This window comes from Indicator indicator, chromosome 13, assembly GCF_027791375.1.
Source record: "Indicator indicator isolate 239-I01 chromosome 13, UM_Iind_1.1, whole genome shotgun sequence".
NCBI lineage: Eukaryota > Metazoa > Chordata > Aves > Piciformes > Indicatoridae > Indicator > Indicator indicator.
This window is the reverse complement of record NC_072022.1, coordinates 28,312,449-28,328,016: the sequence shown is the minus strand read 5'-3', so window position 1 is coordinate 28,328,016 and position 15,568 is coordinate 28,312,449. Positions and strand designations below refer to the sequence as shown.

The window sequence follows — 15,568 nt, the reverse complement described above, 5'->3', positions numbered from 1 at the left end:
GTCCTCAACACAGAAAGGACATGGAGCTGATGGGGCAGGTCCAGAGGAGGTCATGAAAATGCTCAGGGGGCTGGAGTCCCTCTGCTATGAGGACAGGCTTGAGGGAGCTGGAGGTGTTCAGCCTGGAGAAGAGAAGGCTCTGGGGAGACCTAAGAGCAGCCTTCCAGCACCTGAAGGGGCTACAAGAAGACTGTGTGCAAAGGCCTGCAGGGACAAGACCAGGGGCAATGGCTTCAAACTAGAGCAGAGCAGGTTGAGATTGGATGTGAGGAACAAGTTCTGCACCAGGAGGCTCCTGGAACACTGCAACAGGTTGCCCAGGGAGGTGGTTGGTGTCCTCTCCCTGGAGATGTTCAAGGTGAGGCTGGACAGGGCTGTGAGCAACCTGCTCTAGTGCAGGATGTCCCTGCTGAGTGCAGGGGGTTGGGCTGGGTGACCCTTGGAGGTCCCTCCCAGTCTGTTCTATGCACTCCCAGCACTGAAGGTCTCATCATGACTGTGCCTGCTTGGTTTTGTGTCTTGATGATGTTCCACCAGCAGATGTTGCTGTGGACATCAGGTTTGGATGCTATTCCAGCCTGGAAGAGGGCACTGGGAATAGGCTGAGTGCTTTGTTTGGAGCTGTGGCTGCAGTGCACTGAGCATGGTTTGTGTTTGGGGCATGCAGAGGGTGGCCTGCAGCAGGCTAAGAGCACAGCTTGAAGGCTGAGTGTTTGCTGAAGGGAGAAGGGAAGAGGATAAGCTGCCCAGGATGGATTTATGGAGCAGAGCTGGGGACAAAGGGCCTTGTTCTGGTGCTGCAGACAGGGCTCAGCCTAATGGCTCCAGGGAGACTGATAGCAGAGCTTGGCCTCTTGCCTGCCAGTCTTTGAGAGCTAACTGGATTTGGGTTTTTTGATGGCCAGGGGCATCTGTTTGGCTGTTTAATCAATCTCTTACCTTATTAGCTAAAAAGAGTATTTAAGCACTCTGTTCCAGTTAGGGTGAACTCACCTGCTAAACATGCAGATGTCCATACCCTGCCCGTGATGCTGGTGAGCCCTGTCCTGGCACCTTCCATCAGTGTAGACCTGGCAGATTGATTCTCATTCCCAGGGGGCAGCAGCACAGCTACCCTCTACTCTGAGAGTCCCACAGCTGCTCTGCCTTCCAGAGGAGCTCAGACAAAGGATGTGGATGAAGCACCCAGCAGAGGCTGGTGAGAGAGCAGGACTGGGCTCAGCAACCTACTGCTGGCATGCAGATCTTGTGCTTGCTCCTTCCTTTCTGTGTCTGCAGTGCAAGAATCAGAGAATCCTTGAATTGTTTTGGTTGGAAAAAACCTCTGAGGGGTCCTGGAGCCCAGCCTCTGAGAGGTCCTGGAGCCCAAGCTTTAGCCCAACCATTTAGAGCAGGGTCTCTTTGGCTTTACTGTATCTGGAGCCCAACCTCCCCCCACATACTCCAGACAGGCAAAGTAAGTGTGGACAAAACCCCAGAGTTAAGCAAGGAAGGAAATACAGGAGGTGACTTGTGCTAGGCAGGAGGGGTCTAGACTGTGGGACTAAAGCTTTGTCAGTCCACAGAGGTGATAAAGGAAGAGCAAAGCAGTTGGGAAGAGCTGAGTCAGTGAGAAGGAAAGGATTGGCTTTGCTTTTGGTCCTCTGCAAGCCAGGATAGAGATAGGAGCAGGCTGCTTCCAAGCCAAAGCATATCAGGTATGTGGCACAGTAAGGAAAAGCAGCCAGGAAGGACTTTCCTATAATCTTTTTGAGGATTTATCATCATCATCTTCCTTTTTTTTTTTTTTTTCCCCTGCTACATTTCATGGACATTAATTTTCATTTAATTGAGGGCACAGTGTAGAAAGAGGATTTGAAAGTGGTTTTCCCCTTGCACAATGGACCTCAAGTGGTTTCTGTAAGCCTGAGGGGGCTGTGTTCTGGCTGACAGCAGCTGAATGGAAGCTATAATCTTTCTTTGGTGGGGAGGTTAAGGTTGTTTAGCAAGGGATTTCTGTTGTGCTTGCTCCTGAGCATTGGTCATTTAGAGAGTCAGAGAACTGTGGTGGTTGGAAAAGCTCTCTGAGATCATTGAGTCCAAGCAGCAACCCAACATCACCATGGCCATCAAGCCATGGCCACAGGTTTCATGAACACCTCCAGGGGTGGGGACTCCACCACCTCCCTGAAGCATCTCCTTTGTGCAAGCAGCCATGTCCACGTGGGAGAACTCCTAGGGTGGAAGATCCTTGCATGTGGCAGTGCTCACAGGAGGGATTACCATGGAGAAGAAATCTGATGGAGAGAGACCGCAGGAGCTGGGGATGGTTATTGTGGAACAGAGGAGGCTGAGGGCAGAGCTCATTGCTGTCTACAGCTACCTGAAAGGAGGTTGTGGAGAGGCTGCTGCTGGTCTCTTCTCACAGCTAATCAGTGACAGAAGAAGAGGGAATGGCCTCAAGCTGCCACTGAGTAGCTTTAGGCTGGACATTAGGAGCCCTTTTTCCCATCAAGAGTGGTCAGGGATTGGAATGTGCTGCCTAGGGAGTGGGTGGCTGTGTTTGAAGGTGGTTTGGCTGTGGTGCTTGGGGCTGTGGTTCAGGGGTGAGCCTTACAGAGTAGGGTTGTGGGTTGGACTTGGAGATCCTGAGTGATTCAGAAAGCTGAATGTTTGTGTGGCTCTGTGGTGTTATGTCAACCTTTGGACTCAATGATCTCAGAGGTCTTTTTCAAGCAGAACAATTCTCTGACTCTATGATAAGTCTTTAAAGCTGTCTCTGGAGGTCAGTCCCCTGAAACTCCCTCTGGTTGTTGACATTGATGCCATTTTCTATGAGCAGCCCAAACTGCATGACTCAAACCCTGGGCTGCCAACTGCCTTTCAGAGTTTTGGCCCAGGAGAAGCTCTGGTTTGGTCAAAGATCTTTATTTACAAAAATAATCTCCAATAAAAATTCTCACTGAGTCAATTTACAATATGATACAGCTGTGCCTTCTCCAGATGTGACAGCAGGTTATGGTGGGGGCTAGCACTGGGACATGGCATGTCAAGAAGGCTTTCCACAAGAGCCTAGGTTGGGTACAGTCTACAAATGACTAGCAAGGATTAGTCAGACAACACCTTCCTGGGCTTCTCTGGTTCCTCTGCACAATTCACATCAGCACTGTGGACACCAAGGTCTTGGAGGAGCCTGGAAGATACACAACCTCTTCTGCAGAGCTTGGTCTCTCAACCCAGGAAAGGCAGAGAGTTGTCTAGAGGAGGCCATGAAGGTGATCTGAGGGCTGGAGCAAATCTCCTCTGAAGATAGGCTGAGGGAGTTGTTCAGCCTGGAGGTGGAGAAGGATCTTTGACCAAGGCATGGAGTGACAGCATGAGGCTGATGGCTTCAACTGGAAGCAGATGAATTGAAGATTGGACATTAGGAAGAAATTCTTCCCCATGAGGGTGCTGAGGCACTGGAACAGGTTGCCCAGAGAAGCTGTGGAGGCTCCAAGCCTGGAAGTGTTGAAAGCCACTGGTTGGATGGGGCCATGAGCTGGTCTAGCAGGAGGTGTCCCTGCCTGGGGTGAGGTGGTTGGAACAAGTCGCCTTCCAGCCCAAGCCTTTCTATGGTTCTTTGCTTCAGCAGGGGATGCCAGGAGCACCCTTCAGCTCTGAGACACCCATGATGGCACTCACTGTTGTGCAGCAGAGAACCCCAAACTAGAGTCAGCAGTGGCCTGGCCCCAGGAGCAGCTTTCCCAGTGCCTTGATGTGTTTTGATTTTCAGTGCTTTGCCAAATCATCAGGCAGAGGTCCAAGCCCATCTCCACAGGTCCCCAACACTAATCTTCCTTGGAAACTTGAGGGGCACGAGCTCCTGGGCTTTGTTTTCTTCTACAGATCTGCTCTCAGCTCTTCATCAAACATCTTCTCTGCTCCAGAAGCTGCCTTCAAGAATTTAAGAGATATACTGAGCCCCTCCATGCAGCAGAACCTCTGTGACTCCCCAGCCGACGACATTGCCCCTGGTACTGCAGGTGTCCTCCCTGCTCTGGGCTGCTATCTCCTTGGCACTGAGCACTCTGTCCCACAGGTTGAAGGCAGTTAGTTTGCCAGAGAAGGCCAAAGCTTCATCAAAACCACCTCCAACACAGCAGCCATTCTTTTCTTGACCTAGCTGCAAAATCCCTCCCTCTGGAACGGTGTGACCAGCAGCAAGGTCCAAGGCGGTGGCCAGGAGCTCTCCCTTCACCCACAGGGCTGCAGATCCATTCTCTGAGCTCCAGGAACCACAGAGATGGAGCCATCTGCCAGGAACAACCACACCTCTAACAGTCAGCTTGTGCTGGCTCCCACCTACCAGGAGCACTGCAGAGTCTCTGCTGAGGTAGAGCTGCATCTCGTAGGGGTTGAACTTGGTTCCGTAGGAGAAGACAACAGTTTTGTCCAGAGCTTCAGTCACCTTGATCCAAATGCAAGCAGTGAAGGAGGAAAAGGTTATCCCAGAGGCTGGGTGAACGCTCCCAAAGATCTTTTTGGAACGCATGGGAAAGAGAATTGCTGTTTCACACCCTGAAAGAGGCAGAGAGATGGTCAGGTGAACCAATGGTAGGTGGAGCAGGCTCCCAGGCTTTGGAGCCAAGAAGGCTCCAGGGAGACCTCCTTGTGGCCTTGCAGTGCTTCAAGAGGCTGAGCAGAAGGTGGGGACAGAGTTGTGAGCAGGGCCTGTTGGGACAGGACAAGGGGGGACGGTTTGAACTGGAGAGGGAGGGTCAGAGTGGAGAGAAGGGAGAAATGTTTTACCCTAGGGGTGGAGAGAGCCTGGCCCAGGTTGCCCAGAGATGTGGTAGATGCCCTGTGGCTGGAAGCACTCCAGGTCAGGCTGTCTGGGGCTGTGAGCAATCAATCCTCATCTCCACCTTGCTAAGAGTTGTGCTTTTGGAGCCATAACCAGAAGACAAAGGAAGTGGCTTCACCGAACTGCAGCTCCACTCTGCTGCTGACCACAGCAAGGTGGTTTGCAGTCCTGATCAGTGAGGTCAGTCACCTTCCTGCTCAGCTGCTGAGCACTGGCGTGAGGAAAACTTGGGTCAGTCTTGGAGAAGCTAGGCATCACTTAGCTCCTTTGGAGCTGCTTAGCACTGGAGGGCAGGAGGTCCTTCAAGATGCAGCTCATGGTATGTGCTCGAGGGTCCCTGCACCAGGGGATCCTCTGTGCTGCTTACACCACCCAAAGTCTCTGCTGAGTTGGGGATAGACTTCTGAGCAGGGCCTGCTGTGACAGGACAAGGGGGGAGGGTTTCAAGTGAAAAGAGGGAGTTTTAGACCAGACATAAGGTGGTGGTGGGTTGATGGACTTGATCTTAGAGGTCTTTTCCAACCTGAATGACTCTAAGATGCCAGAAGAGGGAGATTCTTCCTTCTCTCTAGAGTGAAACTTTTCACACTGAGGGTGGTGAGACCCTAACCCAGGCTGCCCAGAGAGGTGGGAGATGTCCCATCCCTGGAACCATTCCAGGCCAGGTTGTCTGGGGGCTGTGAGCAACCTGCTCTAGCTGCAGCTGTCCCTGCTGAACAGACAACCTTGGAAGGTCCCTTCCAACCCAACCCCTTCTATAACTCTGTTGGTTCATGCAGAATTAGGACTCCTGACTGATGCTCACTGCTGGGCTTGTCAAAGGCAGCTGAGGTCTCAGCTCATGCATGATGCAGGTCAGATCTGGTGGGTGACTCAGCCAGCCCCTAGGTCCTGAGTCCTGTGAAGGGATGTTGGGGTTTGACAGAATCATGGAATGAAGCAGTTGGAACAGACCTCTAGAGATCAGCCAGTCCAGCTGCCCTGCCAGAGCAGGGTCACCCAGGGCAGGGCACACAGGAACACAGCCAGCTGGGTCTTGGAAGTCTCCAGAGAAGGAGACTCCACCACCTCTGCTGCTTGTCTGCCTGGTGCTTGCTTTGGGAACCTGATCTTCCCCAGGGCTCTGCAGGACAGATGCCTTCTGCTCTGATGCGTCTCCTGGGAGAGCTTCTCCTTGCTGGGCCTGTGAGAGAAGCTACACCTGACACTGGCTCATGTTGTCAGGTAGACCTCTCTCTGTTCCACCTCTCTCTCTGGGTTTAGCCTCTGTGCTCTTGCTCACTATGGATTGATGGAAGAACCAACAGGGTGAGTTCAGTGATCAATCACAAGGAAAGTTTAGCTATCTGGGGGATCCTGGGGTGTTTAGGGCTGCTGTGGAGATGTGCCATGAGGAATGTCCTGGGGTGATCCCATGGATAAGCAGGCAGCAGAGGAGAAGGGAACAGGGTGACAGAACTAGAACAGGCTGTCCTGGGAGGTTGTGGAGACTCCTCTGGAGAGCTTCCAACCCCCCCTGGGCATTGTGCTGCTGGGCAAGCTGCCTTGGGTGCCCTGCTGGAGCAGGGGCTTGGACTGGGTGAACTCCAGAAGTCCAACCTCTAGCTACAACTTCTTTTTCTGGCCCTTCTGTAGGGCTGTTGATCAGTGACTGTCCTGTGTGCTGGTTGAGCATAGAAAACATAGAATGGATTGGGTTGGAAAAGGCTTTTAAAGGTCATCTAGTCCACCCCTGCACTCAGCAGGGACATCTGCAACTGGAGCAGGCTGCTCAGAGCCCCAAACAACCTGACCTGCACTGGTGACAGGGCTGGGGCAGCTCCCACCTCTGTGGGCAGCCTGGGCCAGTGCCTCACCACCCTCAGGTTAAAAAATGTCATCTTTCTCTCCACCCTGAATCTTCCTCTTTCAGCTGCAACTATCCCCCCCCTTGCCCTGAGGCAACTGGTTATTTTAAACCCAGCTCATTCCTCACCTCCAGTTACTCAGGATGTTAGCAGCAGAAATTAAAGGAATTAAAACCACAAGCAGAGGTTTATGACAGCTGGCAAAGGAACTGCTCTGATCCCCACCAAACTCAAGCCACTTTTCTTTCCTGGTTGCATGGAAGTTCCTGTTCCAGGTGCTGAGGGGGGCCAACAGCAGTCCCCCCACCCTCTCTAACAAAACTGGTTTTTTTCCTGTTGAAACAAGCTGGAGGATCAGAAATGTCTCAAAAACTGTGTTGAAACTTCTGCTGCAGTGAATGAAGAACTCTTTGTGTCCTCCAGCATTCAGCTCCTGTGTTATTTCACAGGCTGCTTCCTCTCAGCTCCCAGCAGTTCTTAGCCTTTCTTCCTTGGCCCTTTTCAGGAGCAGGGAGCAACTGTTTGGGGAGACTCCCTTCAAATGCTACTTTAGGAATGTTATGGTAAAGTAGAAAGAAAAAATACCCAAAAGCTTTTAATTAGTGAGCTTTCAGGCTTTGTTATCACAGCCTCAACAAAATTCAAAGCAGCCTCCCCAAAGAACAGAAAGTGTGATTGGAAAATCCCTGGGGAGCACAGCTGGCAGTGGGTCAAGATGTGAGGAATTAAAGGCAGTTGCTAAAAGTTCCCTTTGGGGGGGGAGGGGGCGGAAATAAATAAATATAGTTTCCAGAGAAAGAGGCTCTGGAAAGGACTTAATGTAAGAAAATAAAAGAAAAATAAGAGTATTTTTTTCCAAAGCCATGTAGGAAGCAGTGGAAATGTGGTCAGGGGTTGGAACAGCCTGCCTGGGGAGTCCCCATCCCTGGAGGGGTTCAAGAAAAGCTTAGCCATGGCACTTGGGGCCAGGGTTTGATGGCCATGGTGGGGTTGGGCTGAAGGCTGGACTGGCTGATTTGAAAGCTCTCTTCCAACCAAAACACCTCTGTGATTCTCTGCAATAAGCTGGATGTGCCCTGGCATGGACTGCCAGGGAGGTGGTAGAGTCTCCATCGCTGGAGGTCTCCAAGAAAAGCTTGGATGTGGCACTTGGTGCCAGGGTTTAGCTGAAGTGGTGGTGGTAGGTCACAGGCCGGACTTGATGATCTCAGAGGTCTTTTCCAGCCTCAATAATTCTGTGAATCTGGGATGAGGCTGATACCCTCACTGATGACCAAGATTTTGCTCTCACCTAGAGCCGAACAACTGAGTGTTCTGCTGGCTGGCTGTGAAACAGGGGAGTGAAAGGAGGAGTTGAGATGATGCCTGCTGGAAGGCAGTCTTCATGTGTTTGGGGGCAAACAGGAGTCTGCTGGAAGATCTACTCTGCAGTGGTGGTCTGGAGAAGAGAAGACTGAGATGGGATTTAGTCAATGTCTATCAATATCTGAGGGCTGGGGGTCAAGAGGGAGGGGACAGGCTCTGCTCAGTTGCACCCTGGGACAGGACAAGGGGCAATGGATAGAAACTCCAGCACAGGAGGTTCCACCCCAACATGAGGAGGAACTTCTTCATTGGGAGGGTCAGAGAGCCCTGGAGCAGGCTGCCCAGAGAGGTTGTGGAGTCTCCTTCTCTGGAGCCTTTCAAGACCCATCTGGATGTGGGTGGTCCTGTGTGACCTGCAGGTGATTCTATGGTCCTGCTCTGGCAGGGGGGTTGGACTTGATGATCTCTGGGGGTCCCTTCCAAGCCCTAACATCCTGTGAGCCTGCAGAGGTGACTGAAGTGTTGTGATAAATACAGGAGGAGAAGCTGCAATTTTCCTTGCAAGACTGACTCTGTGCCCTCCCTAGCTCCATGCTAGAGTGTGAAGTGATTTGATGTGAGTCAGCAGCATTCTGTGTTTGGGTTGGAAGGAGCTTGTGGAAGTACCTCTGCTCCTCCTCGCCCCCTCCCTGGGGCTGCTCAGGGTTGTAGGGAAGGCTGGTGTAGCTGCACCTCTGCCTTTCTGTTCACACACACCCCCGGGGGGAGATTTCTGTGGGGTTTAGAAGCTACGGGAACTTAGATTTGTGGAGGGAAAAAAAAAATCAGTAAATGGTTGTTCAAGACATGGCAGCGTGCAGAAGACATATGGTGGGCAGAGCTCTATCTGAGGAGGTTGTTTTGATCATGTAGGAGGTTTGTACCCACACTGTGAAGAGATGGAGGCCTGCACTGCCGTAACCCAAGCTGCTGCAGCTGCTTTTTGGGTGTCATAGAATTGCTTTGGTTGGAAATGATCTTCAAGATCAGGGAGTCCAACCCTCACCCCAGCACTGCCAGCTCACCACTAGCCAATGGCCCTCAGCTTTGAAACCCTTCCAGGGATGGGGACTCCACCACTGCCCTGAGCAGCCTGGGCCAGGCCTTGACAACCCTTTTGGGGCAGAAATTACTCCTCATGTCCAACCTAAACCTCCCCTGGTGCAACTTGAGGCTGTTTTCTCTTCTCCTGTTGCTTGTTCCTTGGGAGCAGAGACCACCCCTACCTCCTTTCATGTCTTCCTGTTAGAGTGGGCAGAAAAACAGCCCTGAAACTTGAGCTGTGAGCTTATCTTTCTATGGGATCTTGGCTGGGTTTGCCCTGGGTAAGGGCTTGGATTGAACCCTTCTTTGATCCTTCCTTTGGAAAGCTCAGTGCTGCCTCTTTGAGAGGAGCTGATGAGTTTCACTCCCTTAAAGATTTTCATAGAATGAGTTGGGTTGGAAGGGACCTTAAAGATCCTCCAGTTCCAAGCCCCTGCCATGGGCAGGGACACATCAAGGCTTCATCCAACCTGCCCTTGAACACCTCCAAGGAGGAGCCATCCACAGGCTCCAGCAGAGAGCTGTTGTGCTGTTCTCAGCTTTGCTTTGCATTCAGCTGCAGAGGAAGGAGCTGAAGAAGGATGGCCAGGGGATGTCTGTCTGGACAGACCCACCAAGGAGAGCTCTCTGCTGAAGGACAGCACACATGGACTTACCTGCTGGCAGGAGGTGCTGAGCTGCCCATTGCTGTGATGTCTTCAGTTCAGCTCTGGTTTGCTGTAGCTCTTTCCACAGGGAGTTCAAAACGAGATTGTCTGCTCCAGTGGGGCTGAATTTATCCTGCTGCAAGGCTGTCTCCTGAGCTTCCACCTCAGATCTCCCCAGCCAAATGCTCTCCAGATGGCCAAGCCTGCTGGACACATTGTGGCTCAGCAGCAGAATGTGTTCAAGAACCTTTCCTTGCTCAGCCTCTTGAAGCCTCTTGGCTTCTTCAGCTTGGCTACTGCTCCTCACCAGCACCTGCTCCACCTGGAACGAGAGGTGGGAGGTGACTTCCTCCAGCGTGGTGGCAAAGGTGTTGGTGAGGCTGGTGGTGAGCTGGCTCAGCTCTGCCTTCAGCATCTGCAAGTCCACCTTCAGGATCTCCTCCACTGCCTGCAGCATCATGTTCTCCTTCATCTGGGAGTTCTCAAGCATGGTGAAGAGCTTGTCCCACTTGGTGTGCTCCTGCTGGCAGTCACAGGCAGCGGCTGGAACAGGAGACACAGATGTTGGCATTGCTTTGGGCTTAGATCTTCAAACAGGAGGACCAAGGCTGGCTCTGTGCGAGGTTTGTGTGCTCCAGCCCCTCACCAGGGGAGAAAAGGAAGGGAGTGTGTGCCACAGGAATGCAAAGCTAAGGCTCAGCCACAGCTTTCTGCAGCAAAAGTGAGGAATGGAGCCTGCAGCAGATTCTAAAGCACAGCACCCAAGGGCTGTGTAGCACTTGTTGCCTATATAGCTCCGGGTGCAAGCACACACAAACCTAACATCAAAGGTTGGAAAACACCTCCGAGATCATCAGATCCAAGCCTTACCCCTGCACTGCCCATTCCACCACCGAACCCTGGCCCCCAGCGCCACATCTCCACAGCTTTTAAACCCCTCCAAGGATGGGGACTCTACCACTGCCCTGGGCAGCCTGGGACAGGGCTGGACAACCCTTTTGGGGCAGAGATTGTTCCTCCTGGCCAACCTCAAGCTCCCTTGGTGCAACTCGAGGCTTGTCTCCTTGCATAGAAAAGACCAATCCCCACCTGGCTACAACCTCCCTCCAGGTAGCTGCAAGGAGATTTTTGCCAACCTAAACATTCTGCTTCCTCTGGAAACAAAACCAAACCCAATCCCCAAATATTTATGGCTTTAAAAGTAACAAGTCACAGAGAGCAGACAACAAAGGCTGAAACGCTGCACTCAGCACCAGTTCAGTTTAAATCCTACTTACTTTCCTCGGGGCCCTGAACCGGACCTTCAATTTCATTATCCAGATTGACGTACATGAGGTCATAGTCATCCTCTTCATCCAGCGCAGCCAGAGAAGCCCTGAAAACACAGCAGAGGGTAAGCAGAGCAAATCCTTCTCGGAGCAGCATTCTCGTGCTGCTTCCTGAGGACGGCTGAGGGCTGAGCTGAGCCGAGCGGAGCGCAGGCTGCGAGCGAGCCCCTGACGAAGCCCTGAATGAATGAGCAGCGCTGCTGCCAGGCTTGTAATAAGAGCTCTGCTGCTTGTTGGTTTTGGCTGGGAGGAGAAGGGGGCGGGCAGCTCGCTCAGCTCCAGCCTCCCAGCCTTGCACCGGGGAGGGGAAGGAATGGGGAAAGCTGCTTGCGGGAATGTGCTGCGAGGCGAGGATGAGGGAGGGATGAAATCGCTCGGAGCTGGCTGCCTCGGGGGTGTTCCTTGGGGTCGGCTGTGGAAAAGGAAATGTTTTTCTGCAGATTCATCTTGTGGCTGATAGATGGCAGGGCTCTGGAGGGGGTTGGTGGAACGACAAACTGCCTGGGGCTGGTTTGGATACAGCGTGAGGTTGGAGCGATGTAGTGCAGCTCTCTGAGAGAGTTCTGTGCAAAAACCTCTGCTGCAGGCTCAGGTCCCTGCTTGAGGGCACTCACAAAGGCAGCTTGTGTTCGAGTTTTGTGCTTTTCCAGCCCCAGTTACCAATAACAACATCAGAACTCCGTGGATAACACAGCACTGCTGGTGTCCTGTGTGGGGGATGTGGAGCTCAGCAGCTGCACCACTGGAGTTGGTTCTGCTCAGGTTGGGACAACAAAATGAGGCACTCCTGGACTGGGCATCAGTCTGGTGTAGGAATCTTTGGTCTGAATTTGCTCCAGGGGAGGGTTAGGTTGGAGGTGAGGAGCAGTTTCTTTGCTGCCACAGTGGTCAGGGATTGGCACAGGCTGCCCAGGGAGGTGGTGGAGTCCCCATCCCTGGAGGTGTTGAAGAAATCTGTGGTCATGGCACTTGGGGACAAGGGTTTGGTGGCCATGGTGGGGTCAGGTTGATGATTGGACTGGATGAGCTTTTCCAACCCACCCAGTTCTCTGATTCTAGTTATTGGTCTTTGTTTTTAATTCTGGGAAGCTTCTCAGTTGAACAGTTCATTAGTTCAGGGATGCTTTGCTCAGGTGAGGTGAGGGCTGATGGTACCAGGGAGGTATTGGCCATGGGGTATTCAGAGAATAGCACAAAACCACACCTCAAATCCTGGGTTCATATTTGGGCCTCTCACTCCAAGGACAGTCAGGGGCTGGAGAAGGTCCAGAGAAGGGCAACAAAGCTGGGGAAGGGTCTGGAGAACAGGGCTGGGGAGGAGCAGCTGAGGGAGCTAGGGGTGTTGAGTCTGGAGAAAAAGGAGGCTGAGCTGAAACCTTCTGGCTCTCTACAGCTCCCTGAAAGAAACTGGAGCCAGGTGGGGCTTGGTCCCTTCTCCCAAGGAACAAGTGACAGGGTAAGAGGAAGCAGCCTCAAGTTGCACCAGGAGAGGTTTAGGTTGGACATTAGAAGAAACTTCTTCACTGAAAGGGTTCTCAAAGCCTGGCCCAGGCTGCCCAGGGAGGTGGCTGAGTCCCCATCCCTGGAGGTGTTTCCAAGAGGCAGAGCTGTGGTGCTGAGGGCCATGGCTTAGCCCCAGCCTTGGCAGCATTAGAGAATGGTTGGACTCAGTCATCTCAAAGATCTTGTCCTCCCAAAAGCCTTCAGTGGTTCTACAACCACAGCTAACTTGCAGTCTGTGCTCTCTTTCCATCTGAGGCTCAGCTCTAGCCCTGTGTCACTCTGCACAGCAGTGTGTCAAGGACCTCCTGTCTCACCTGAGTCATCCTGGGGAAGATAACTTCTCTTGGTGCTCTTTGAATGCTCAGCTTGGAGTGAATGTCAGAACACCACTGAGCTTCAAGAGCTCCTTCTGCCCATGTTATGTTTGCAGGGTGCTAGCAGGCTCTTCACAAAGCTCTTTGTGCTGCTGGGTTGGTCAGGGTAGAGACTGAGCTCAAGGCAATCTCTGCTGCTCATCAATGTGTGCTGGGAGCAAAGCCAAAGCATAGCCAGAGCATGGTCCTGGATCAGCTGTGGGGGGCTGGCACCATCTCAGCACATAGCTGTGGTTGGTTCTGTGGTACAGAGCCTCCTCCTCACCCTTCTCCTCCCTGCCTGAGCTGCAGCCAGAGGAGTGAAGCCACCGAGTGTCCCCAGCTGTACATTAGCTCCTGCCTGGGTTGCACAATTCCCAGTGTGTGGTCTGCTTGGAAAGACTGAGAAAATCTGATCTGGAAAGTATGGGGGTAAGAGTGGTAGGGGAAGGAGGTGATTAAGGAGCTGGGTCTAAGGGCTTTCCATTCTCAGGCAACAAAAGCACTTTTCAGGCTCTTAGTTTGGACTGAGACAAACAAAGCAGGATGGAAAAAAAGGAAGGTGTCCCTGCCTGTGGCAGGGTGGGGCTGGAACTCCATGGTCTTGAAGGTCTCCTCCAGCTCAAACCATTCCATGGATCTATGAATTGCTCAGGAATGGGCATAAAATCAAAAGGCTGGGGAGCTGTGTGTGCAGATTCTTTAGAAGCTAAACAGGAGGGAGCAGCAAAGGGCAAGAGGGACCTGGAGCTAAGGCAAAAGCTGGAAAAGCAAGAACACAGTGAGGTGCGTTCTGCTTCCTGCCCCTTCCTTAGTGACAGGAGGAACAGACAGGAGCTGTGGTGCCTGCTTGTGTTGGGTTTGACTTCCTGCACAAGGTTATGCCCTGGAAAGCAATTCTCTGGCAGTGAGGTGACTTCAACACCACCCCAAAGCAATGGGGGTGCTTCCAGAGGGTCTTTTTGCTTGGTGAAGAGAAAGCCACAAGGTTTGCTGTAGGGAAGTGCCCAAACATGGCTTTGGCTGAAGGGGTTTTGTGCCCAGAGAAGGTTGGCAGCTGCCATCCACCCTGGTGTGTCCTGTCCAGTGGCACCAATCCTCTGCACCCAACCTGCTGTTCTCTGAATGATTAATTGCCAGAGCCTCTCCTCCCTGTGACATCCCAGCTGAGATCATAGAATCACACAACTGTTAGGGCTGGAAGGGACCTCAAGGCTCAGCCAGCTCCAACCCCCTGCCATGGGCAGGGACACCTCACACCACAGCAGGTTGCTCACAGCCACCTCCAGCCTGGCTGCAAAACCCTCCAGGGATGAGGCTTCCACCACCTCCCTGGGCAACCTGTGCCAGTCTCTCACCACCCTCATGGGGAAGAATTTCTTCCTCACATCCAACCTGAATCTCCTCGCTTCTAGTTTTGTTCCACTCCCCCCAGTCCTATCACTCCCTGACACCCTCAGAAGTCCCTCCCTAGCTTTCCTGCAGGCTCTCCAGCCTTGTGTCAAGCTGCTGGGTGGTGTTGCTCTCTGCTAAGCTTTTGCAGCTGGGATGGCACAGAGTCTGTGAAGCTGTGAAACCTTGCCATGGCACTGGGGTCTGAATCTCATCTTTACAGCTCTGAGCTGCCTTCAGGTAGAAGCCACTGATTCTTCAGGCTGAATAAACCCTTCAGGGCAGGCTGCAGAAGTGTGGCTGGCTGGGGGTAGTGCAGAGGAATTCCTCCATGAGGTCCATAAGGACCTCTTGGGCATCATAGAATGGTTTGGGTTGGAAGGGACCTTCAAGATCATCCAGTCCCAACCCCCTGCCATGGGCAGGGACACCTCCCACCAGCCCAGGCTGCTCAAGGCCTCATCCAGCCTGGCCTTGGACACCTCCAGGCAGGAGGCATCCACAGCCTCCCTGGGCAACCTGTTCCAGTCTCTCCTCACCCTCACTGCCAAGAATTTCTTCCTCATCTCCAGTCTCAGTCTCCCTCTCCCAGCTCAAAGCCATTGTCCCTCATCCTGGCACTCCCAGCCCTTGTCCAAAGTCCCTCCCCAGCTCTCCTGGAGCCCCTTCAGGTCCTGGAAGCTGCTCTGAGGTCTCCCCAAAGCCCTTACAAGCTGTTTGACTCAGCCATCTCTGAACCTGTGTTAGTTGCTTGGCTCAGAGGTGGTGCTGCAGGACCTTGGGGTGCACTTTCTGTGTCTGGCAAGGAGGTGATGAGGTCCAGCCTGAACCTTTCCCTCCCGTCTCTGAAGTGACCTGCTTATCTTCCAGGGCTAAAAGGCTGGGCTTGAAACAGGAGAAAAAGCAGCAGGCTGGAGAGTTAGTGCCCATTGGAAAACAAATCCAGAGACCTTCAGGACTTGCAGGGGTTTGGAGACAGGAGCCATGCTGCATGGCAACAGGCAGATGTGTTCCAGATGTTGTGCAAGGGGAACTTAAATAGATGGAGGCAGGCATGTAGTGGGCTGGGAGGGTCTGTGTGCTGCTGGGAGCAGGCCCTTCAGATTGAATTATGCTCAGACATTTTAGGGGCTGGGTGAGAGAGGGGCTTGCATAGCTGTGGCTGGCTGCAGTTGACTCTCTCTGGCTCCCTTCTATGCCTGGAAGCAGCATCCTTAACTATCCCTGTGCCAGTTTGCTGCCATCTGTGTTTGGTTCCCTTCACAAGCAGCTATTCCTTCCAGCT

The 15,568-nt window shown here is 52.8% G+C and overlaps 2 protein-coding genes across 3 annotated transcripts in view; one reads left to right on the top strand and one right to left on the bottom strand.

Moving 5' to 3' along the window:
• VEPH1 (ventricular zone expressed PH domain containing 1) overlaps positions 1-15,568 on the top strand; it is a 71,990-nt gene that overhangs the window by 12,221 nt on the left and 44,201 nt on the right. The gene's annotated exons all lie outside the window — the stretch shown is intronic.
• On the bottom strand, positions 3,926-11,132 carry PTX3 (pentraxin 3). The gene is made up of 3 exons (XM_054386081.1): positions 10,985-11,132; positions 9,717-10,250; positions 3,926-4,539 (listed from the first exon to the last, which is right to left on the bottom strand). The coding sequence occupies exons 1-3, from the start codon at positions 11,130-11,132 to the stop codon at positions 3,926-3,928; spliced, it is 1,296 nt and encodes a 431-aa protein (XP_054242056.1).